General features: G+C 48.0%; 1 protein-coding gene across 7 annotated transcripts in view; it reads left to right on the top strand.

The window, feature by feature from the left end:
- Window positions 1-23,038, top strand: part of RERE (arginine-glutamic acid dipeptide repeats) — a 349,852-nt gene extending 326,814 nt beyond the window's left edge. For 4 of the 7 annotated variants that reach the window (XM_055001170.1, XM_055001168.1, XM_055001174.1 and 1 more), the window contains 10 exons: window positions 1,124-1,216; window positions 1,984-2,183; window positions 3,610-3,774; window positions 5,547-5,660; window positions 6,265-7,631; window positions 8,230-8,452; window positions 9,227-9,950; window positions 17,429-17,575; window positions 18,271-18,451; window positions 19,254-23,038. In XM_055001170.1, the coding sequence (XP_054857145.1) occupies window positions 1,124-1,216; window positions 1,984-2,183; window positions 3,610-3,774; window positions 5,547-5,660; window positions 6,265-7,631; window positions 8,230-8,452; window positions 9,227-9,950; window positions 17,429-17,575; window positions 18,271-18,451; window positions 19,254-19,287 (3,248 nt within the window). In that variant the 3' untranslated portion in view covers window positions 19,288-23,038. The remainder of the gene's footprint in view (window positions 1-1,123; window positions 1,217-1,983; window positions 2,184-3,609; window positions 3,775-5,546; window positions 5,661-6,264; window positions 7,632-8,229; window positions 8,453-9,226; window positions 9,951-17,428; window positions 17,576-18,270; window positions 18,452-19,253) is intronic. The other 3 variants (XM_055001173.1, XM_055001171.1, XM_055001172.1) reach the window with 3 other exon arrangements.
- Window positions 23,039-24,495: the final 1,457 nt, after the last annotated feature.

Genomic DNA, 24,495 nt, shown 5'->3' with positions numbered 1-24,495 from the left:
GGCAGAACGTTTTCTGTGGTGGCACCTCATCTCTGGAATGCCCTCCCCCTTCAGGGTGTCCTGGCACCTGTACTACTACTACCTTTTAGGCGTCAGGCCAAAACCACCTCTTTTTGTCTAGGCGTTTAATTAGGGGTTTTATCTTACCAGCATTTAATGGTCTGCTTCTCTTTTATGGATAGTTTTCATGCTGTTTATGTCCAGTGGCTTGTTTTCAGTGGCTTTTAAAAAAATTGTACGCCTCCTGAAGATGTGCCATAGAAATATCCTACAAGAATAGGGGAACTGGGTGTGGGGAAGAGGTGCTGCATGAGAGACACTGCCAGTCAGGACCGAGAGTGACAGGCTAGATGGGCTCATGCTCTGATTCAGAATAAAGCAGTTTCTTTGGTTCACATATGCAGTTCCTTGTGGCCCAAAGCCAAGGGTCTGTATGCCTTGCACTTGCATTCAAGAGTCTGTACCACACTAAGCCTCCTTCTGCTCCAACAGTAGCTTTGTATGTATTTGTATAATCTGTGCTGCATCTGCTAGTCATAGAGAGGACCAAGGGAAGTCTTCAGAGTTTTAGAGAGGCTAGAAATTTGCCTTTGCCTTGAATAGACTGGATAGGCTGCTAAATTCTGCACTTGATGCGGTGGGCAACATTGCAGAATCAATCCACACATCTGTAGCTAAAACCAGGAGACCAGATGTCCCTTCTGCTCCCTTCCCTTGCCAAGGGGATATTTAGGAACCCACGGTTATTTCTGTTTGAGAACTTTAGCTCCTGTGCCCAGCAGTTTTTGAGTTTCCTTAATAAGAGTTACCAGTATTGCGCACATTCCGGGCAACAGCATGCAGACTTGCACAGCATGGAGGGAACCCTGTTTTTGGTGTTGAGCCAGAAGGGAGCGGGCCATCTACCTAAGTGTGCTCTAAGATCTTTCTGGGCCAGTTCCTGGCCAATTTACAGAATCCAGTGTGACAGCTGCCTGAGCTGTGGGCAACCTCATGCAGGAATGTAGAATTTCTGGTGCTGGCATAACCAAAAAAAAGAAGAAGCATGGACAGAGAAACTCCCTGACTCAGTGATTTGCTCTTTTTCTTCCCCTCCCTCTTCCTCCTCTTGGTTCATTTTTAGTGGATTTGAGTTCCGCCAGTGAGGATGATTTCGACAGTGAAGACAGCGAGCAAGAGCTGAAGGGTTACGCCTGTCGCCACTGCTTCACCACCAGTATGCACCTTCATCTGTATCTCCTTCCCCCCACCCCCCAAAAACCCTGAGGAATTTCCTCTATTTAAGAGGAATGTATGTTTTTTAATGTTTGGGGTGGAAACTACAGTGGGCAGTTACAGACTCAAGGTTTCAAAACCCCAATTTGTCCCAGTCACATACAAAATGTGTGTGTGTTTGGGAGGGGGGGTTGTCGCGTTTTGTACAGAGGCACACAGGTGAGGAGAGCTGGTCCCTTCTGGAATGCACTGCTTTACCTCTCTGTAGGCACACCGTCAGCACTTTTCCCTAATCCACCCACACCTATGGCCTTGGTAGCAAGTTTCTCGCACCTTGCTCCATGCTCCCGCTCACAAAGAATTTCCCTGGAGGAATAAATGACCAGTGAACCTCTGCAGTGTCAGTGGGTTGTATCTAGTGACTCTTCCACCACTGTGCAAGGAGACTTCCTCCGACAGAAGGACAGACTCCATTCAGTGGGAAGGGAGATATTGGGTACATTTCAGCATGCCCAAGATTCAGTACGCTGGCTACCCTGAGCTGCTGATGGTGCCTTGTCCTTGGTTTCCGTTCATATCTCTGCTAAGCCACTGCTGGTGTCAGTTGGATCGCCACCTTTCAGCCTCAGTTTCCCCCATTTAAAAAAATGTGAATAGTAGTGCATGCCTTTGCAGTTTTTGGGGGGAGAGAAGCAGAATTTTGGATGCAAAGGTGGTATATCATCAGCAGCAATGACCCCGTGTGCTCACCTCTCTTTCTGGCCGCAGCCTCCAAGGACTGGCACCACGGTGGGCGGGAGAACATCTTGCTCTGTACTGACTGCCGTATCCACTTCAAGAAGTACGGGGAGCTCCCGCCCATCGAGAAGCCAGTGGACCCGCCCCCCTTTATGTTTAAGCCTGTCAAAGAGGAAGATGATGGACTCAGCGGGAAGCATAGCATGAGGACACGGAGGAGTCGAGGCTCGGTAGGTCGCTCGCCACCTTCCCTGCCATCCCCCCGCTTTATAGGCAGCTGTGTTGCAGGGAGAACTCAAATGGTGAGTTTAGTTCATAGAGCAGGATGTCGCAACACTCTTGTGTATCTTGCACCTGCCACCGTCTTGTGTGTATGCAATGGCCAACCTTTGTTCCTCTTGGAGGAACCTAGGCTTGATTAGATGTAAACTCACACGCGTAGGAGGTGATGTTTTGGTGAGCAAAGCCCCTTTCCAGCCAGCATTGGCAGCAGAGCGAGTACTTAATTTCTGAAGAGGTGCAGAGAAGCAAGTCTGTCTGGAAAGCATGTCCCCCTAATCCTACATAGGTTATGGCCACCTGTGCGAATTGATTGGGAGAGCTGAGCCAAAGCAGTGCACCATCGTCTCAGCCCTTTTTGCAAGCTGCAAAAAAGAATATAACCTCCCCCTCCCACCACTAGTTTTTCTTGAGAGGGGGTGCTTCCTGGTAATGGAGGGTGAGGGTGTAGCTGGTGGCATTGTAGATGAGTTAATACCTGCATTATCTAGGAGCAGCAGTGTTCTTGGTGGCGGCTGTATTCTCTTTCAGTCCCAGGCCTTCATTTAGACAAAGACGTGTTCACCAACTGTCCAGAATAAGGATAAAAGTGATACAGGAAGCCAGGGCTAGTTCCAGGTTAGGGGCGGGGGCGGCTCTGGGAAGAGGATACACAGGGCCCCCCTCTGCCCATTGATTCTCCTTTTATTTGTGGCTCCTTTATAGTCAAAAGTGAAAGCTAGAGCAGCATTTGATAAGCCCGAGTTTTTGGAATAAATGTTCTTCATAGGACCCTGAAATTCAGAGGAAAAGGAAACGAAGATCTTGTTCTCTGCCCAGACTCCTCAGCTGGGTGTTCTGCTCTTAGAGGAAAAAAATCACACGAGATTATATTAATTAGCTTGCTTATAAATAAATAAATGACTAGTGGCTGTGATAGTCATGGTGTGTGTGTGTATAATTAACCTAGTTCTGCCCCACTTTTATCCTGCGGTATCCACCATTGAAAGCAGTTGCATCTCCCTGTTGAGCTTTGTAACTTTTCTGGGGTGACAATCGGTGGCATGTGTGCTTTACTGAAACCCATCTGCTGCTCCCCAAAGATGCCTGGAGAAGTTGTTAACTGTGCTGTGACAATGTCTTTCTGTTTCCATTAGCTGATTTCTTGGGGTACACTAGAACAAACAGGGAACAGACTATTTGATATATTCTGAGATGTTCTTGGTGTGAGACTGTCACTACTTTGGCATATTAAAAATGCATGTAAATGCACAAGATAAACAGAGGGCTTCTCTGGAATCAGTCGCAAGGGAAACTTGCCATCCATTTTGCCCCAAAGCATATAGGACACGTATGCAGCAGCCTTTGTCATGCTCCCTGCATTTCTCCGTAAACCAGCAGATGTCTACACTACGCAGTGGTCGTAAAAAGCAGCCAACCAGCCCCGATGGTAGAGCCTCCCCCATCAACGAAGACATCCGATCCAGCGGTCGCAACTCTCCCAGCGCTGCCAGTACTTCAAGTAATGATAGCAAGGCTGACTCAGTGAAGAAGTCCACCAAGGTATGTTCTGATTATTCGAAGATAGGCTCTTGGCTTGTTCCAGTATTGCTGTAAAAGGTGGCCAGAGAAGTTCATGGAGGGGTAGGTCACGAAGCGAAATGGCAAAGTGAAACCTCTGTGTTTCGACACAGTGTCTCTCTGAATATCAGAAGGGGAAGGATGTTGGCAAATGTGGAAAACAAGATAATAATAACAACAACAACTACTACAACTACTACTACTACTACTACTACTACTACTACTACTACTACTACAACTCCCCACTCCTCCCCTTGAAGCCAGCTGGGTGACCTTGGGCTAGTCACAGCTTCTAGGAGCTCTCTCAGCCCCACCCACCTCACAGGGTGATTGTTGTTGTGGGGATAACAACAACATACTTTGTAAACTGCTCTGAGTGGGCATTAAGTTGTCCTTGAAGGGTGGTATATAAATCGAATGTTGTTGTTGTTGTTGTTGTTATTAACAACTGTGCTTATATACCGCTCTTCTGGGCAGATTAGTGCCTCATCCAGAGCGGTGAACAAGTTATTATTATTATTATTATTATTATTATCCCCACAATACAGCTGGGGAGCTGGGGCTGAGAGGAGTGGCTTACACAAGGCCACCTACTGAGCTCATGGGAGTAGTGGGATTCGAACCAGTAGAGTGCCGATTCGCAGCCGAACCACTTAACCACGGATGGGCTAGATGGGACATATGGTGGTTCTTAGATGCTTGTTCCAATAACTCACAAGCAAGTAGTTGGGACTGAGAGCGCTGTTTGGCTGGGAGTCAATGTCTGTTAACAGAACACATGACGCTGCCTTGTGTTGGGTCGCAACCTTAGTCCGGCTAGCCCGGCATGGTCTAAGCCGACCAGCAGCAATTCCCCAAGCTCTCAGGCTGGGAAATGACACCTGTGTCTCAAAATCCTGTTGCCTGGAAATGCTGGAAAAGCAGCCTGAAACCACCTCATCAGAGTCCAGTGGTTTTGGAAACTTTCTACATGCCCTTATCATGTTGACTCGCTCACTGCTGAGCTCTTGCTCCACTACCACAGATACTCTGCACACGTGCTCTGTGCAGTGCTTTTCCCGGTACACGCACATGGCAGTGTGGGCCCACATCAACTGAGCACGTGACCTTTTTATACAGCCAATTCTCCCCCGCAGCTTCACAGTGCAGAGGGCGTGGCTTCGGCTGGCTTCCAGTGTCCCAAGTCCATCATATTTAATCTTTTCATTGACAAAACCCTGACGAGGCTCCAGGGTTCCCCGCATCACACTTTGAAAACAGCCCTGCTTAGAATGCATCAGTGTGTGTATCCAGCCTGAATAGTTTCTAGACAAGGCCTTCTTCCCTACCCACTACTGTAATACAGAAATGGAAAAGTTCACAGGGGCACTTTTATAAAGGAAACAGAATTGTCTTATTATCTCGTTTTAACTGTATTGCTTTCTAGTTCTGTAATTCCCATTTTTTGCATCGTTTATGACATACCCTGTCTGATACTTCCTTTTTTTGCATTGTGTCTAATTTTAATAATCCTGGTCCTGTTGCATTGTTTCTTGGATGTCTCATGTCGTTTGCCCTCTTTTTACATTGTGTAATCGTCCTTGAGTCTCAGTTAGAAAGCTGGGCTACAAATAACTAAATATCTTATGGAGCCTAACATGCATCGTTAGCATCACTGTGATTTGGACAGGCACTATTTGAGAACTCCCATTCGTTCTTCAGTCATCCCCCTACCCCTTAACATCCTCTTCCTTTCTCCTTTTCATGTATGGTAGAAGATAAAAGAGGAGACATCATCTCCTCTCAAGAGTTCCAAGCGACAGCGAGAAAAAGCAGCGTCTGACACAGAGGAGCCTGAAAGAATCAACGCCAAAAAAACCAAAACTCAAGTAAGTCTCAGAAGGGAGTCTCTGACATACCCCTTTTCACTGGGGCAGCAGGCTGGGAACAATGTGTGTTTTCTGGCAGGGAGTGAATCAGTAAGGAAAAAGAAAACCTCCCTGGCGGTGCTTCTATGCCTCCCCCTTCCTTACCCGAAATGTGTCCCCTAACACTGGCTACATACAAATTTCCTGTTACCAAGAAAAGAAGTCTGTGCCCTCTGGTGCCTGCAAAGGGGTCCCTCTCCCCACTGCAGCTGACGGGCTCTCAGAGCTTTCTGGGGCAGGTGTCCTGCCATTTCAGAGACTGACTCCCATGGGAGGCAAAATGACGTGGCTGCCGCAGGCCTTAGATTCAAGGAGAAAAGGTGGGAGACCAACAGAAGTGCAGCCCACCAAGAGATCCTTCTACCCATTGAAACAACCCTCTTCTCACAGGGCCCCTGGTTGGGGTGTCTGTCTCAGGAGGCCTACCCAGAGGGTTTTCTCCACAGTGTTAAGTGGTTGGGTGGGGGGGGCCTTTCTGTTGTGGGCACATTGGCTCAGGGCAGCAGATGACTCTGCTGGAGTGCTGCCCTGGTCCTTAGGAGGTGCTCTCCATCCTTCCCCACAGGAGATCAGCAGGCCCGATTCCCCCTCGGAAGGGGAGGGAGAAGGGGAAAGCTCCGACAGCCGCAGTGTGAACGATGAGGGCAGCAGTGACCCGAAGGACATCGACCAGGACAACCGGAGCACCTCGCCCAGCATCCCCAGCCCCCAGGAGAACGAAAGTGACTCAGATTCGTCCGCTCAGCAGCAAGTGCTGCAGGCGACCAATGGCCTGTCGCAACCCCCGCCACCTGCTCTCCCTGTGTCAGCACAGCTGCCCGCACCTCTGCCCATAGCTGCAAGTACCCCCTCTTCGGTGCCCTCCCATGTTTCTCCAGCATCCCAGCCGCCCGGCCAGCCAGCAGCTCCGGTGCCCCCTCATTCTCATATCCAGCAAGGCCCTGTGCTTCACCCCCAGAGACTCCCTTCACCTCACCCACCTCTGCAGCCTCTGACCGTGCCCCAGAGCCAACCCCAGGTTCCCACCGCATCTCAGCCGCACCCGCAGCCTCCGCTCCACGGGCAGATCCAGGCGGTCCCTCACAGCCTCCAGGCCCAGCCGCTCCTGCCTCATCAAGTCCCTTCTCAGGCTTTCTCGCTGCCGCCTCAGTCGTCGGCCTCTTCTCAGTCTCAGGTTCCCCTGCAGTCACAGCCCGCCTCTCACCCCCATGCGGCGCTTCAGCCCCCTGCAGCCCAGCCCGGCTTGCAAGCACCGTCTCCCATGCAGCAGCCGCCACAGCCACCGCGAGAGCAGCCCCTGCCCCCTGCCCCCCTATCTATGCCACACATCAAACCGCCTCCCACCACCCCAATCCCTCAGCTCCCTACCCCAGCACACAAGCACCCTCCCCATCTGTCGGGACCTTCGCCGTTTTCCATGAACTCCAATCTGCCGCCACCGCCCGCCCTGAAGCCGCTCAGCTCCCTCTCGACTCACCACCCGCCATCTGCGCATCCGCCTCCCTTGCAGCTGATGCCTCAGAGTCAGCCGCTACAGCCCTCATCAGCACAGCCTCCCGTCCTGACGCAAAGCCAGAGCTTGCCTGCCTCGGCCAGCCACCCCTCCGCCAGTCTCCATCAAGTACCTTCACAGCCCCCTTTCTCCCAGCATCCCTTTGCCCCCGGGGGGCCGCCCTCCATCACTCCGCCCTCTTGTCCGTCGACATCCACGCCTCCTTCTGTGCCTGGCGTTCCGCCTCAAGCCGCAGTCTCCACGTCGGCAGCTTCCTGCGGAAACGTCCCAGTGGTCACGTCTACGATACCACCCATCCAGATTAAAGAGGAGGCTCCAGATGAGGCAGAGGAACCAGAAAGCCCGCCACCCCCACCCAGGAGTCCATCGCCAGAACCGACGGTGGTGGATACACCGAGCCATGCCAGCCAGTCCGCTAGGTAAGGAGAACTTTGCCAGATCCTCTCTGCTTATCTTTGTGGGGGTTGCCATCTAGGAGCCAGTTGACGGGCACTCTCATCCTCACAGAAGGGTTTTATGGTATGAAACAGCAGGTCAGGGATAAAAGTTTACTACTTGGGAGAATGCAGAGTTCCTTTAATGGGACTTGTTTAGGGTGAGAAGCTCATGGTGATGAAAACAGTGCCCTTTCTTCCCTATCCCATGTAGTAATATGGGAGATTCCCTGCAACAACTGTAAAATATGCCCAGGACTTGCCTTAATCCAAGAGAAGAATCAGTATCCTTTTCAAGCGTACACTCTCTCCTTAAGTCAAATAGACATAGCTGCCTTAGCTTGAAGAGAGGAGGAGAATATTCCCTAGAAGATGCTACTGTGTTGATTTTAAACAGCATTAACTTCAAAAACAATTTAATGTTTCATTCCTTGCCGTCTGTAAAAAGACCTACTGTTGTGGGCTCCTTCTCAAGCATTAACCCTTTCTTTCTTTCTTTCTTTCTTTCTTTCTTTCTTTCTTTCTTTCTTTCTTTCTTTCTTTCTTTCTTTCTTTCTTTCTTTCTTTCTTTCTTTCTTTCCAGGTTTTACAAGCACCTGGATCGTGGCTACAACTCATGTGCAAGAACAGACCTGTATTTCATGCCACTAGCAGGTTCCAAACTGGCAAAGAAGCGAGAGGAGGCCATCGAGAAGGCTAAGAGGGAGGCAGAGCAGAAGGCAAGAGAAGAGAGGGAACGGGAGAAAGAGAAAGAAAAGGAGAGGGAGAGAGAGCGTGAGCGTGAGAGAGAAGCAGAAAGAGCGGCGGTAGGTTTGTCTGTTCTGTCACGGCAAGGGGGTGATCCAGGCGGGTTCCAACCTAAACACAGACACTGACTGCATGTGATCAGCAGGTGTTTTCAAGTGGCAGTGTTGGGACTTCACTGCTCTGTTGGGGCTTTTAGAGGGATGTGTTAAGTTCCTGTGTTTTCCCTTGCTAGCTTGCAAACCTCTGCTGCATGCTAAAGTTTGCTTCCAAACGAGGAGTGTGGGGTTGTCAACACCCTAACACCCAAGTTCAAGGAATGTTTAATGGCAAAGAAAGGAGGACTTGAGTTGGTGGCCTGTTTGGTTGGAGAGCATCATTAGCTTCATGATGGAAATACTGCTTGTGAATTCTCCAAGCATTACTTCCATTAGGGCCAAAACGATTCCAGACTTCTACTCCCCGTTTTTAAAAACCTTGTTGTGGTCTCTTGACACCACTTGACCTCTGTTTTGGACAATTTACTCCAACATCTTTTCTGTATTGTAATTAACAGCAGCTCATACTTAGTTGCCCCTCTCTGATCTTCTGTGTGCCTATGTCTAGAAGCTTTGGCACTTTCCAGACAAAGACTTGTGGGTGGAAGTGCTAGCAGAGAGAGCCCCTGGTTCCTTTTGGGTGCATCAAGGCATCTGAAGTGCTTCTCACTTAGCAAGATTGCCAAATGTAGTCTGTTTGCTGTGTTCTGAACTGCAGTGAAAATCCACCTGTGTAATTTTCCTCAAGCCATTTGGTTCTGGCACTAATACTCTCTTTTTTACCCCTTTTCTGTACAGCAGAAAGCATCCAGCTCCTCCCATGAAGGGCGTCTCGGGGATTCCCAGCTGAGTGGGCCAACTCACATGAGGCCTTCGTTTGAACCACCTCCCACCACTATTGCTGCAGTTCCCCCGTACATTGGGCCAGACACGCCAGCACTACGGACTCTCAGCGAATACGCGCGCCCCCATGTCATGTCCCCCACAAATCGCAACCATCCCTTCTTCGTTCCCCTCAACCCCACTGACCCACTTCTGGCCTACCACATGCCTGGCCTTTACAATGTGGACCCCACCATCCGGGAACGGGAGCTACGCGAACGGGAGATCCGGGAGCGAGAGATCCGAGAGCGGGAGCTGCGCGAGAGGATGAAGCCGGGCTTCGAGGTGAAGCCTCCAGAACTCGATGCGTTGCACCCTGCCACCAACCCCATGGAGCACTTTGCCCGACACGGCGCCCTCACCATTCCCCCCACGGCAGGCCCTCATCCGTTCGCTTCTTTCCATCCGGGGTTGAACCCTCTGGAACGGGAGAGACTTGCTCTGGCAGGCCCCCAGTTGCGGCCTGAAATGAGCTACCCTGACAGACTGGCTGCCGAAAGGATACACGCGGAGCGGATGGCCTCGCTCACCAACGATCCCTTGGCCAGGCTCCAGATGTTCAACGTGACGCCGCATCATCACCAACATTCACACATACACTCGCACCTCCACCTCCACCAGCAAGACCCGCTCCATCAAGGTGAGCCGGGGCTGCCCATGCAGCCTTACTTGCGGTTGGGTTGGCCCTACCCGTGCAAGCAAAATTAGCAGAACAAACTGTTATTTTAATTTTTATTTTGTTATCGGTTATTTGTTATTTATAGGTTGCTTTTCTCACCGAGACTTGAGGCAGATTACACAGGATAGGTCAATACAATCAATGCCTGGGACATTCAATAAACGTTCAGTAAATTATACAGTAGACTAAAGATTGCAAAAATTTGAAAACAAGCAGAAATCCAATTCAGAGCTGAATACAACACTGAAACAAAACATAAGCAAATTAACATGAAATATAATGTGGAACTATCCAGTAGGAGTATACTTGCATCAACAGGCAGTAGTATAGTATACAATCTCTGTCCCTTTACAGTGCATCTCTCTGAACCGTTTCCTTACAGCGCAGTATTATCACTTGTGTAAAAAAGTCATCCTGAATAATTCAGTGTTGCATAGTTTACAGAACCAGAAGTGTGGGAGCTTTACTAATCTCTTTAGTCAGGCCATTCCGTAATAGGGGGTTCACCACAGAGAATACACATGTACAGGCTGCTATGGTGGGGCATAGGGGGAGAGGCGGTCCTGCAGATACGAGGGGCCAAGGCCACGAAGGCTTTGTATGTCATAGCCACAACCTTGAATTGAGCCTGGTAACTGATGGAAAGCCAGTGGGGTGATTGCAGAATGGGAAGAATATGCATGCTTGTCGTTGCTCCTGTCAATAATAAAGCTGCAGTGTTTTGCACCAGCTGGAGTCACCCGAATTGACTTTGAGGAAAGACCAATATAGAGGGCATTACAGTAGGCTAGTCTTGATGTTACTGTGGCATGGATCTAGGTGGCCAGATCGGCAGTGCCATGGTAGGGGACTATCTTCTGGGCTAAACTGGGTTTGAAGAAGGTCTTTTTTGCAGCTGCATTAACTTGCTTCTCCAGCAGCAATGCTGGATCCGTCGTAACCTCTAGGCAAGGATCATCCGAGCCCCATCAAAAGTGAGGACTGCAACATCCTCCAGTATCTCTGCGTTTCCAACCAGCATCTGCTCTTCTTTGACTCAGCGGCTGCTTCTGGCTTTCTAGTGCAGCAGAAAGACATGCATGTGTACCCCTTAGGCAATGGGCTAAGGTAGCTTTTGGTATCCTGGTTGTGCCTCCATTACCGCTCTACACCACTCCTTGGTCGTCCCTCGTGGTCCCCCATTGGCCCTTGTTGAATGGGTGGAATATGGGACTCTCCAGTCATTCTGCCACACTGACCCTCCCTTTGCTTTGTGGTGGTTTTGAAGGTGAACTCTGTGTGTGTGGTTCAGATCACCTCCATACACACAAACCCACAATTTTGCCAATCAGAAATTACACCACCCCTGCAGCTCTTGTTAGCCCTGCAAGAGAAACGGGCCGAGAGAGGATGACGGCCTCCCCCCCCACCACCACCCCTTTCTAGGACTGACTGTTCAAGGGAGTTTGGTTTTGATTGGGTGAGAGAAGCAGGGTGGAAGAGTGGGTTAAACCTCTCCCTTGTGCCATGGCCCCCTCATCCTGGACAGGGCCTTCCCAGCTTTAGTTGCCCCTGTAATAACTCTGAGAAAGTGCAGGTCTTCCAGCCTCTGCCAGTTTGGCCCTCTCTCCACTCTTTTCCTATACCACGTTCAGTGATAGGTTTGCTTTTATTTGTGCAAGAGCCTTTTCTCATCAGCTGCATTTAAACATTCCCTTACAAATGCCCACCACTTTGTGGGTAAAGAGAGAGAGGGCGATGAGTGTGCTGGTTCTGTATTCTGTGCCACATCACGTCAGCTTTCAGGACGAGACGGGTAATCTGCAGAAGGTTGTCTGCTTTTCTTTTGCTGCTGTATTGACAGTGTTGGAGTTAATTGAGGCACCAAATCACCCTGCCAGGGAGGGTGCGCATGCGTGCGCATAGCAAGGTCAGGAACAAAAGCCTGTTCCCTGGGACAGAGTGTGCCGTCCCATTAACGTATCAGAGTGCGGCTGTACTTTTTGTGCAAGCAGAGAGAACAAAGTGAATCCTGAAAAGGCTGCGTTTAAAAATAGGTGGGAGTCTCTGCTTTCTGGGCGAGGAAAGAAATAGCAAGAACGGCCACAGGAATAGGATTCTCTGTGGCTCAGAGGAACCAAGTGATTCTGTGGTTAAGAAATAAAATAACCCCAAGGGGATAGCAGAGAGGCTAGTGTTGATACATCACACTTTGCATTTTGCTTTGTGCTTTTTAAACCCTGGATGGCTTGCATCTCCATTTGGGAAGCCGTTGGTCATATTACTCCCGTTACCTTTACATAAATCACAGGGATTTTTGAGCCTGTGGGAGAAAAAATTGTTCTCAGTACAGACTCAACGGCCATCCAGTCCAGCCATAATCCCCAAAGACGAGACCATTTCACAAGCAGTTCCTGCCACCCAGTCTTCAACGCATTCTAATTTAGGTAGAGCAGATGCAGCTGAACCTCTGGCTTCCGATGGTGTAAGCTGGCGATTCGAGAGCGCCTCATCCATGTTGAGGGAGCACATTCTCTTGACACAGTGCAGATTTGTGGAGTTTGGCAGCTCTTGGGCAAGGCTTCCTCTCGGCCTGGAACCAGTGGGGATGTCCAGACAGAGAACTCTTCACATGCTGCCACAGATCTTTCTGGGATCTTGAAAACGAAATAATAATGGCACGGATGCTGGAGAAGTGGGCCCATGGACCCTTGGCAAACACTCACCCCGGCCACCCTCTGGGGTGTTTGGCTTAGGAAGGGAGTCTCTTTCTGGACTCCTAAATGCAGCAGCTACCCAGGGTCTGTTTCAGTTTCATTTTATTTACGGTCCATGACCAGATTTGAATGTATAAAACAAAACATTTCATTATTAGATAAACAGTATACAAGTTAAAAGAGTCTTCAGTTAAAAGGGTACAAATATAGACGTTAAAATACCTGATTAAAATAACATCATATAAGTTAAATTAAGTATAAAATATCAAATAGCATCCTACCGAGACATGTTAAAATTTGGAAATAGAGACCTAAAAACAGCAACAATAGGATAGCCTTCTTATATGATCTGGATCGGAGCTCAAGTGCACCTGACTGGAATGTATTGCACAGTTTAATTGCCTTTGCACAAAATTTGGCTGTTGCCTTAGTAATAGGTGGAGTTTCATCTGTCGGTAGTTTATCTCAGCATACACAGTCTGTCACTATAGCAGATCTTTCCCTAAGAGGAAGAATTGTCTTGACTCGAATTTCTTTATAGAGGGGACATCGTAAAAGGACGTGTCCCATAGTTTCCATCTCAGCTAGAGGGCAGGGGCAGATCCTCTCAGGGTATGCAATCTTTTTGTATCTCCCTTCCAAAATCGTTGGTGGCATGACATTACATCTAGCCAGTGCGAAAGCCCTCCTGTGAGGGGGGAAATCTAAAGTTTTAAGATATTGGGCCATGTTCATACTAAATTTTGTCCCCCACCCAGAATCTAAGAAAAGCCCACCCACAGAGAAGTTTTGTCGGGGAGTGAATCAGTACCACCCAGTAATCCTGCCTCTGTAGCAGGTGGTCCTTCTTGGTCCTGTGGAAGGCATGTCAGCAACTGGCAGGACGTTAAAATGTTGGACTTGGATCTGGATTCAAATCCCTGCCACCGACTCAGCAGGTGATCTCGCAACATTACTTCCTCTCAGTTTAAGCTCTTCGTCTGCGCAAAGATACAAATCGTGACCCTTTCCCAAGCGTGATGATGTTATCGTCATCGTGACAGGCATGGCTCGCAGCGTCTCCCTGGCTTTTTGCTTAGCAGTTGCACAGATTCTGGCTGAGAGACCATGCCTCTCCGAAGCCTTGCGTGGCCCATGGAAATCTGAGTCTTGCCATCTTCATCACTGATGCACATACCTGTGGACTGTTTCCCCTCTCACCTGCACAGTAACAGAAGGGTGCTTTGGGTCCTATAGCAGTCCGTCTGCTGGCCTTTGTGCTCCTTGCCTGCCAGTGTATATATTGTTTGCCAAGTGGGTATGATTCAAAACTACATAGGCTTGCCAGTAGAAAAGAGCGCGAGTCCAGTAGCACCTATAAGACTAACAAAACTTGTGGTAGCTTTCGTGAGCCACAGCTCTCTTCTTCAGAGCTTTCGCGACTCACAAAAGCTCATACCCTTCCCACAAATTTGGCTCTTTTCTCCTGCTACCCATCTTGATCTACAGGCTTGCTAGCTGCATTCCCTTTTTGGAAATGGGATCAGCTGGAGGCTCCCCTCTGTCTGGAAGCAGCAGCCTTTACCTTGCTAACTCCTGCCCCAGTTCAATGGCTGGTTGTGGTTATGCGGCTGCAAAGGAACAAACAACCCTGTCTGGTCCAGAATACAGTAGTAGTCAGAGCCTCAGACTAGAATTGGGGTGAGGGCACCTGCATTGAGATCTGCATTCAGCTCTGAAGCAAGCTGGGCCGGTCACACGCTGTTGTGTGTGTGATGTGCCGTCAAATCGCCTCCGACCTATGGCAACCCTATGAATGAAAGACCTCCAAGACATCCTGTCATTAACAGACTTGCTCAGATCCTGCAAACTGTGGCTTCTTTGATTGAGTCCAGCCATCTCGTTTAGGTCTTCCTCTTTTCCTACCGCCTTCCACTTTTCCCAGTGTTATTGACTTCTCCAGAGAATCTTGTCTTTCCATGATGTGACCAAAGTACGATAGCCTCAGTTTTGTCATTTTAGCTTCTAGGGAGGATTCAGGCTTGATTTGATCTAGTACCCACTTATTGGTCTTTTTAGCTGTCCATGGTATCTACCCAACTCTCATCCAGCATCACACACTGTTAGCCTCAAAAAATTGTTGTGTAGATAAAATGGTGCAGGGAAGAACTATGGATATGGCTTTTGCTCCTCAGTGGGGTGAACAGTTAAAACTTAAATAAAGGGAGTGCACTCTCTTTTTCGTTTGTGTTTTTCTCTGGGCAGAAATGAAATATGGAATCCCCTGAACCTCTTGCTCAAAGGATCGCCCCCAAACTGCGGCTGGGGCTAATCCACTGATGACGAGACTCAGTGGAGATTTGAACCCAGGTCTCCATGGTCTAGATCTGAGTTTTCACAGGGTGTTGCAGAGCTATAGAGAGCAAGGAGTTAAAGCATTGTTCAAACTGATTTGCAGTGCAGATGAGACAAACTCGGTCGAAAACCTCCAGAGGACCAATTTGTTTTGTGTTGTGTAGATGACCTGTATGTTGGAGTAGAACCACTTTCAAAAGAGGGAGTGCTACAGAGTGTGTTACAGAGAGCAATAAGTGGCCGAAGTTGGGGAAATTATGCACCAGGACTAGCGAGGGGCAGCATGTATGAAACCCGTGCCTAGCTGCAGAATCCGGGCGGGAGGGCGCTCCGACATCCAGAGGCTCCAGTTGCAGAGTCCTAAGTGAAACGTCCGCGTACAGCTCTGGCTTGCCATCAGCCGCGAGATGGCAATTGGGGCCAGAGTGACCTAGCCATTTTCTGACTGCCTCAAGGAAGCAGCCGTCAGCGAGATCAGCGTGAGAGAGCGAGTCCCAAGAACATTGAGATCCAACCCACCGAATTAAGAGCTTGTGCTCCAGCTGCCTGCTTTGTTTTTGTCCCACTCGTCATCCAAGGAGCTCGAGGTGGCACATCCAGTGAGTTTTTTATACCCTGGTCCCCAGAACCTAATCAAACACTATAAGCGCATCATGCCACCGGTGAGGGCCTGGCTTCTCTTCCCTTTCTGGCATTTTTCTTTGGTGCTCAGTCTCTGGGATGCGATGCTATTTCCCAGGGACCCTTAGTCCACTCCTGGTGACCAGCTGGAGTGTGTGAGGTTTGGGAGGAGTTGGTGTTGGTGGCTAGTGGGCCCGTCCATCTGGGAGCAGATGGAAAACTTGTCCCAGATAAGGTTGTGCTGTGCCTGAAGGAGCAGGTTGGGGGGTGGGGGGAGAACCCCATTTCTGAGCTTTGGTGTTTTTATTCTTTGGGCAGCTATGTGGATATGCAGGATTTTTTTATCAGCTTTGCTTGGAACATAAAGCCATGCCCTGCCATAAGAATATAAGAAAAGCCCTTCTGGGTCAGGCCAAAGGATGAAATGTTCCAATGTTCACCTGTGCTCCTAACAACCAGTATTCAAAGGTACGCTGCCTAGGAGCATGGAGCTTCCAATTAGCTTTTGCTGTAGTTGTTGCTTTTTGGATAGACCTGTCCCTCCATGAGGTCACCTAAAGCCAGGTGGAAACATCAGCTGTTCATTGTGTGAAGTAGTATTTGGGGGGGGTCTGTCTTGAAGCTTACAGCCCCTAGTCCTTCCTGCAAGACGTAGAGCTCTGTCGGCTGTCACTCAAGACTGACAAACTCCTGTTCAGATTGCCGTCATGTTCTATGGGGCTGCCTTGGGTGGCTGGAAGAGACAGTTGCTCAAGAATGCAGTGGCCAGGCTCCTAACTGGGGGCAGCCCAGCATGCCACATTCACACTGGTTCTTAACCTTTTGACTTCTGGGAGCATTTCCAGATGCACTCCTGGTTATTCAGATGGCCACCTCGTTTCTTAGGTCACATGTTTATCCTTCGTCATCATCCAAGGAGTGCTTTTGCCTGCCATTGCCAGACGTACAGCTCTTGGCCATAAAGACCGCAGCCATTTGGGGAATAGCACCTCACCTCTGCAGAAATCCGTGGGGCCCCTCGACTAGCTGGTTTTAAGAAACCAGGTTTTTAAAAAACAAAGCTGTCCTCTTGGAGATACTCTTTCCCCTCCTGTGAGAGTCTCAGGCAGGTCTTTGATTTTGTGATGCAGTTGAATTTATTTTTAAACCTTTCGTCATGATGAATGTTAAGCTAATTTTGTATTGTGGCTAATTTTGAGGGTGTGTCTAAGAAGCAGGAGGTAGAAACCAAGTGAATGAATTAATGTCAGATTGATACACAGGTTCTTCTGCACACTTTCCACTTTCCTTATCAGTGGGAAAAAATCTGTAGCTGTTTCTCACCCCACACACACACACACACACGTGCACGCACGCACGCACACACGCGTGCACGCACCTGGATGGCCAGGCTATCCTGATCTTGTCAGATCTCAGAAGCTAGGCAGGGGCAACCCGGGTTATTACATGGATGGGAGGCCACCATGGAAATCCAGGCTAGCTATGCAGGGGCAGGCACAGCGAACCACCTCTGAAGTCTCTTGCCTCGAAGTCGGCTGCACTTTACACATACACGCGTACTTTTTTATTTCACTGTTGGCAACCAGATGCCATTTTCGGATGCTCCAGAGAGAGTGGTGGGCTTCATAGACTCCAGATTATTATTATTACTAGTTAATGCGTATCACTAGTTGATCCTGGGGGTTGTGCGAGCACTGATTGTGCTTAACAGTGTGAGGTTTTTCTAATAAGTGGTAAGTTTTGTGTGTTTTGCTTTCCTTCTTTCCCCTCCTGCTCCCCGTCCCCCAGGCTCAGCTGGACCTGTTCATCCCCTTGTGGATCCCTTGGCAGCTGGACCCCACTTGGCACGCTTCCCATACCCACCTGGTACCATCCCAAACCCATTGCTAGGGCAGCCACCGCACGAACATGAAATGCTCCGGCATCCAGTCTTCGGTGAGTGAATGTTGTGTCGCTGGCTCATCTTGCTGACGTTCGTGATTCAGGCATGAGCCAGCCAAATGCCTCTGAGCTGGCAGCGCCAACCTTCCCCTATTGATTGACCTCATCACTTGAGGTTCCTAGGACTGCATACAACATAGAAACAATGAAGCAGTTAACGCGAAAATGAGAATTCAGCAGTCTGAAAAGCAGCACATTGGTAAAAAGTAATAACAAAAACCTGTGAATAGCCTAAAAACAAGCACAGATTTCAGCTAATCCGAGCGAACAAGGAGAGAGGAAAAGGAAGCAACTCAGCCATACAGCCCGAAAAGAGAAATGCCCGGCACAGAGAGCCGTAGGCTTTATTTAGGTAGCTCTTGATGCATCTTCTTTGCCCAGTAATTTGCTGAATCCTTTTTAAGCCCTCTAAGCTGATGGCAGTCACTATATCTTGAGGATGGGAGTTCCCTAAGGTGATAAATTCACTTCTCAGAGTCTCCATCATCTTCTCTGGCCTTCTTTACACAATCAAGGATTTAGAGAGGTTGGTTAACTCTCTTCTCTCCATAAACAAATGAACCCCACAAGTGAGTTCAGTGGTCGCTATCCCAGGATGAGATCCCCCCAGCCATGATCAAGCAATGCCACAGGTGCCTTGCCAGGGCCACCAGCCCTATCAGCACCCTGAGTTGCTTTTTCTCTTGCAGGTACCCCCTACCCCCGTGACCTGCCCGGTGCCATCCCCCCTCCAATGTCAGCTGCCCATCAATTACAGGCCATGCATGCCCAGTCAGCAGAACTTCAGAGACTAGCTATGGAGCAGCAGTGGCTACACGGACATCCCCACATGCATGGGGGACACCTTCCCAGTCAAGAAGACTATTACAGGTAAGGGGGGGGCTCTCTTCGGTGGTCAAGGAGAAACTCTGTAATGCCTGTCCCTTTAAGCACACATTGTCATGGTGACGCCTGACTTGGCAAACTGGAGAGGCAGATTCTGGAAGCTGAAGCAGGTGAAGGAACGTGCTCTTGCCAAGGGAGTGCTCCTTGCACAGCTGAGCTCGTGCCTTGTCATCCCCGTTTGTTTGCAAGTCCAGTGGAGGAGCAGGTGCTCCCCTTGCGGAGTGTGCTCTAGTGTGGTCTGTGCAAAGCTGGGGTTGTTTTTTCCTTCTTCCTGATCTCATAAGGGTTAGGCAGCTCAGTCCATGCTCATGACCTTTTGAAGCATGCCAAGTCCCAGGTCTGTGTGAAGGGGAAGGATGGTCAGGAAGGCCGTGGGCAGCTGTATCCCCCTAATCCACACCCTGAACATGAGTTGGTAGTGAGCTGCGTGCACTGGAGGCATGGACTGGCCTGTTGGGGAAGCAAAGACAGAAGGCCTAGGCACACAGTGTCGATCCCAGGCCCAGCCAATCCAGAGTGTTCATCTCTCTGCATTTCTGTTGTCCCTGCCATGCTTCTCCTGGTGGAGAAGTCTTTTCCTCACCTCCTCTCGCCTCTTTCGTTTCTTAGAGGGAGGGTAGTGTGGAGCGGGGAGTGCCCTCTGTGCTGCTGCCGTCTTTAGTTATTCCGCAGAACTCTGAGGAGAGGGTAGCGATCTACAGACATCCGTGGGATGCTGATGGAGAAGCATTCCCAATCCAAGCAGCATTAAGCTCTTTTTGTTTTTCCTTCTTCCTCCTCCTTCTAGTCGGCTGAAGAAAGAAGGCGACAAGCAGTTGTAATAAATTATTTATTTGTAAGGCCAGCTGCGGAGGAGCCCCATCCTTGGGAAAAAGGCGATATGGAAGTGCGTCCCAGAACTGCAGAATGTGAGAGAACCAATCTTCGGAAGACACCTTTCTCTGTTTAAAAATGAAAAGCCCAACTGCTAGAGACTTGCGTCAATGCATATATTATAGGGTTCATTTGTAGAGAAGATTTCGCAAGACCGGTTTGGGGAGGGGTGGGGGGGTCTCCTTGCATGATAAAAACCTGTTAAGCCTGTTGGAAAACACACAGGACCTGAGGAAATATTCAGAGACGTTCCCTGGGCAATCTGGGGGGTGGGGGTGTTGGGTTCGGTTTTTTTTTTTTTAATTTTGTGTTTGTTTTTGTTTTGAGTAGGTGCTAGAATCAGGTTCACAACATAATGCAAGCCACTGTGCATAAAAATACACTCAATTTATATATAGATATATATATACTTTAAGAAAAGAGAAAAAAAACAAGAATTACAAGTAAGTGGCATAAACAACCTCTGAAAATCCAAGTGCTATAAACAAGAATTTTAAAAGAAATCTACTTTTATTTTAATACATTGTAGGAAAACTTCATAATTTTAAAGAGAGCTTTGCAGCATGGCTTTATAAGTCTGTAAATAATTTTTCGGGTTAGGGGCTAAAAATTATTATTATAACCTTCACAAAATCCTGATTCCCCCCCCCCCTTTCTTTTTCCTCCAGTAACATCATAAAATCGTTACTTCTTACCTGGTGTTGACAAGAATACAGAGTTGATTTTTTAATATAAGAGGAATATATATAATTATCCCTTTAGTTAAAGGGAGACGTTGGGGGGATGTCAGTAATTTCAAAATGGGCAGAAGCTTGATTTTATGGTTTGGTAGCAATGTAAACATTAAAGGGAGTTGCAGGGATAATGTTACAGAACTACCATTTTCTCTTGTATGTGTGTTTGTGTGTGATTTTTAATTTAATTCCTTTGTTCCACGATCATCATAACGGCCTTCTGTCTTAGAAATTGGTTTTGTCATAATTCAGTTGCTCAGCAGGTAAATGCATTACACGTTCTACATTTGGGGATAAATTGTTGAAGGCAAAAATAATACCTGCACTGGAGCCTTCTTTCAGCATGCCCCGCAGGTGCAGGAGTTTTTTGAAGCGAACAGAATTTGTCCGTGTTGCAGTTCATTCAAAGAATGAGTTTCTTGCAAAATTCTGGAATGTTGTACGTTCCCAGAACAGCTTCAAAATTCGCCTCTTCCTTTATTAATGTAGCATTAGCCTGAAACTTTTATCTTGTAAAATGTGTGCCACACCCTTGCACTAACATTTTTCTTTTAAAAAAGGCTTAAGTTTTCATTCCGTCTTCTAGACTTCTGGCCACAGATCCCGCAAGAAGTTCCTTGTAAAGAGGAGCTTCTTTGTTCTTTTCTGCACACATGGAGCATGCCCCACTCTTTGGAAAGAATCTGTGTGCTTGGAGCTCCGTGTGAGTATCGGAGCCCCCGCACGAGGCACCAGAGCTGCTGAATCTAAACACAGACTTGTACTGATACAATGCAACAATACACACCAAACCACTTGAAAAATAATTTATTTTCTAGATGTGCTGGATTAGATCTTGTCATTCCAGGCCTTTGAGCATGTTTGGGGAGTGGGGCAAAGGGGCTGTCAGAGAGCTGTGAGCCTTCATGGTGGCCAAGCTTAAATTGCACTTATTCAAAACGTGAGATCTTGATTGTCCCGGGTTTCCTTTTGATAGGGATGCATGTCGGCAAAACTTTGCTGATACATCCAGTACAGTGGACCACTGGGGTTAGGTAGCGCCTGGACTTAACCCCAAGAGCATAAACTGCCAGGAAGTTAACCAGCACAAGACTCATGGAAATCAACAACAACTGAATGTGTGTGCACTCTTTTATAGTGCCTGTTTTCAGAGGAAAACTTCCTGGAAGATTGTGCCTTAAGGTTCCCCCCCCCCCCCAAGTTTAAGATGGAAATTGCCCTGCGGCACTCTTCTTGTGCAGTGAGGGCAGCCATAAAACCGGTAGACAACTTTCAAGACAAAGAGGTGACAATGATATAAAACCCCTTTCCGTCCCTCTCAAGCTATGACTTTAGATACAAGGGCAGATGGCACCGAAGTCTGTGACGTGTGTGTGGCCAGTTACATTTTTTCCCCATTTGTTGCATTCACTGTAACATTTTCTTTCTTTTTCTTCCTCTTCCGGAGGGCTGTTACCATTTGCTGCGAAGACTGTTATCCATGGTGGTCTTTCAGAGAGCATCATTGTGCCACATCAGAGAACCCTGTAGCTAATTGTTGGCTATCTCCAAAGACACAGGGCAGGGTGCATTTTTAACCTGCCTAGCAGAATTCCGGTCTCCTTCTGCCTTGGGTCAGAGAAAGGTGGTTTATTTGCTTGGCTTCCCACTTCTTCTTTAACCTCTATTATTCAGAGTTGTCTTTCATTCTAATTCCATTCCTTGTTAGGAATCCAATGCTTGCTTTCATGCCAAGACACAAGTGGCTGGTTAGTGGTAAGATACAGCCTGTGCGGCATTTCTTTAGTCCCCTCCCTATTACCCAGGCCAGCCTGGTTCACCCCATTTTCAAAAGTGATGACATTAGGGTGTGCTCACATCACATCCAGTGCTCATCTGACCTCATCGCCCAGGTACACTGTGCCAGTCCCTGCCCCTCGATAGGACAGACCATGGCACAGTTCACATAAGATGATTTCCAGATGGGATTCTTCCAGGAAGAGGCACATATGCTTTCTCACCTGTGCTCTTGAGAGCTAAAATGCTGGGTTCAGGAGCGCAGGGTGCTAAATTCGGCAGACAAGAGCACAGCAAACAAGATCCTCAAAGCTTTACCTTCTCAAGCTTGTCCAGTATATTTCCGATTTACTACCATTGTTTGAAAGTTGATATCCATAATTCCCAGCTTTACTTGGCTGAGCATTCCCAACAGATTGTCATACTTGGTTGCCTTTTAAGGCACTTCCGTATGATCAAAAGCGTCTTCTCAAGAAAACCTGAGGGCCGGCAGCTTTGTGAGGGTGACGCTGAACCTTTACAGATCTCCTGTCCCTTCCCAGAACTACAATTCTCCCAGTTCTTTGGGGGAGACAGTTTAGCACAGATGACTGTAGACATGTCCGCAGTCCATGGTACTGTTAATGTCAGCTTGCTCCTTTCCCTTTCAGTTTTACATGTAGCACTTTGTGGTTCCTTCTTGGAATCTGATTTTTTTATGTTTATGGTTAGTATTTTGAATCATTCCGGGGTGGCAGAGGAGTCCAGAAGCTGTTTATTTCTTGGATCTAATGATTAACTACAGTGTTACGTGCACCTGGTCTCTGAGGCCACCATGCCCTATTTAGAACCACCCAGAGCTTTTGGGGTTACCTTTTCAGAATTCTTATTTTTATTCTTTGAATTTTTAAAATTCATTTTGTTGTTGTTTTTTGTGGGTTTTTTTCCTTTCCAACCGTCTCTTGTTCTGTGTCGTCATGGTTTTGACCTAGTTTCACTGCGCCGTTTAAAAAGCAGAATATACATTCTGACAGCTACGTTTATATATATCTTGAGGCTTAGTGTATATATGAGTAGTTTGCCATGGGATAACACAGTGTAAAACAGAGTAGAAAACCCAGAAATCGTGACTTCTGTGTTCTCTCCATTTTGAGTATTTTGTAATTTTTTTGAAATATTTGTGGACATAAATAAAAACCAAGCTACACTATAGCAGTTGAATTTCATTTACCAAGCCTGGGGTATGCGTGTGTTAATGGGCACCCAAGCAGGAATGGGCGCAGGGCGGGTGGGTAAGATTCTGGGAATGGCTTTGTGGCTTCCAACTCCTGCTACTACAGTATGGTGAAGCAGTTTCTGGTACCATGACAGACAGATCTGGTGCGTGAGCCATGATTTCTCACTAAAATGAGAACTTGAGCAGAAATTCCGGGGGGGGGGGGGCGGGGGGCAGGCAGGCTTCGCCGTGGCTGTCAAGCTGTCCTACAGAAGTACCTAAGGATGTCAAAACCCATGCTCAACAATGGTGTCATATGCCATCAATGTGGCCATATCCCCAAATAAGATAGTTTCCTGCAAGATTCTTACAAATCGTATCACATGTAATAAATTGCTTTTTGTTCAATGTAACTTAGACCAGTTTGTTGCAGATGACGAAGAGCATTTTGTCACATCTCCCCCCCCCCCCCCCGTTAATTTTTAGTCCTCATGGTGGAGGGGCAAGCATGAAGATGCATTGCTGACATTCTTAGAGGCTCCCAACCCTCTCGGACGCTTGCTTTTCACTCCTTCGTCACACCTGACGTCCCCCCACTGCTTTCTCTCTCCAGACCACTTCTACCCTTCCAGCTACTGAGCCCTTCTTTGGATTGGTGGTTCCTGTATTGCAACACCTTTGAGTTAACATCTGGCCCCTCTGGCCCCCCCTGGAACGTTTTTCTACTTTGCTTGGAAATAAATAATCCAGGTTCTACAGTTAGCAGAATTAAACTTATCCTGCATTATTGGTGTATTTTGAGTTACTGTTGTGCTTTCCTGTGTATGTTCCATGTATGTAGAAACCCAACATGTCAAGGAAGAATTTGCGCTAGCCATGTGGAGAATTGTTCCGTGGGAAAATTCAAACAGGATGTTTTTTCCGTGAACATGCACACATGCTGCCCTATGTCACAGAGGTCTGTGGAAGCCCATTGTGTATTAAATGGTTCTTTTAAAGCACTGAGGCTATGGGAGAAGTTGCCATCCCTAGCCAGAATCAACATGTGAACAGGAAAAGCCATTACATTTGGTAGTGTGGCTGATTTTCTCAGCAATGTTAAGGGAAACCAACAATCTTGCCGAGGGGGGGGGGGGAGTTGACCCTGTTGTTTCTGTGATTTGAACGAGCTGGGAAAGAAACTGATTCATTTAATTTTTATTACCTTATAAAGGGCTATGAAATTAGCAGTCTGATCAAATGATTTAACTTGCCACTTTTTCTATTCTGTTTGGTACCTGAGTGTAATTAAGTGTGGGGTTCCTCCTAAAAAGTGTGCTTACATACTCACTTTTAGCATCACAAAGTGAATTTCCATTATTTCCATTTCTGACAACTGAGTGTAAAGAAAAAGGGTTTGTTAATTTACCAGCCTTTCTCCTCCCGGAGATCAGCAATTAAAATGGGCTTTG

The sequence above is a fragment of the Eublepharis macularius genome, chromosome 17 (assembly GCF_028583425.1).
Source record: "Eublepharis macularius isolate TG4126 chromosome 17, MPM_Emac_v1.0, whole genome shotgun sequence".
NCBI classification, from domain to species: domain Eukaryota; kingdom Metazoa; phylum Chordata; class Lepidosauria; order Squamata; family Eublepharidae; genus Eublepharis; species Eublepharis macularius.
The sequence above is the reverse complement of the archived record's forward strand: the minus strand, read 5'-3'. Positions and strand labels throughout refer to the sequence as shown.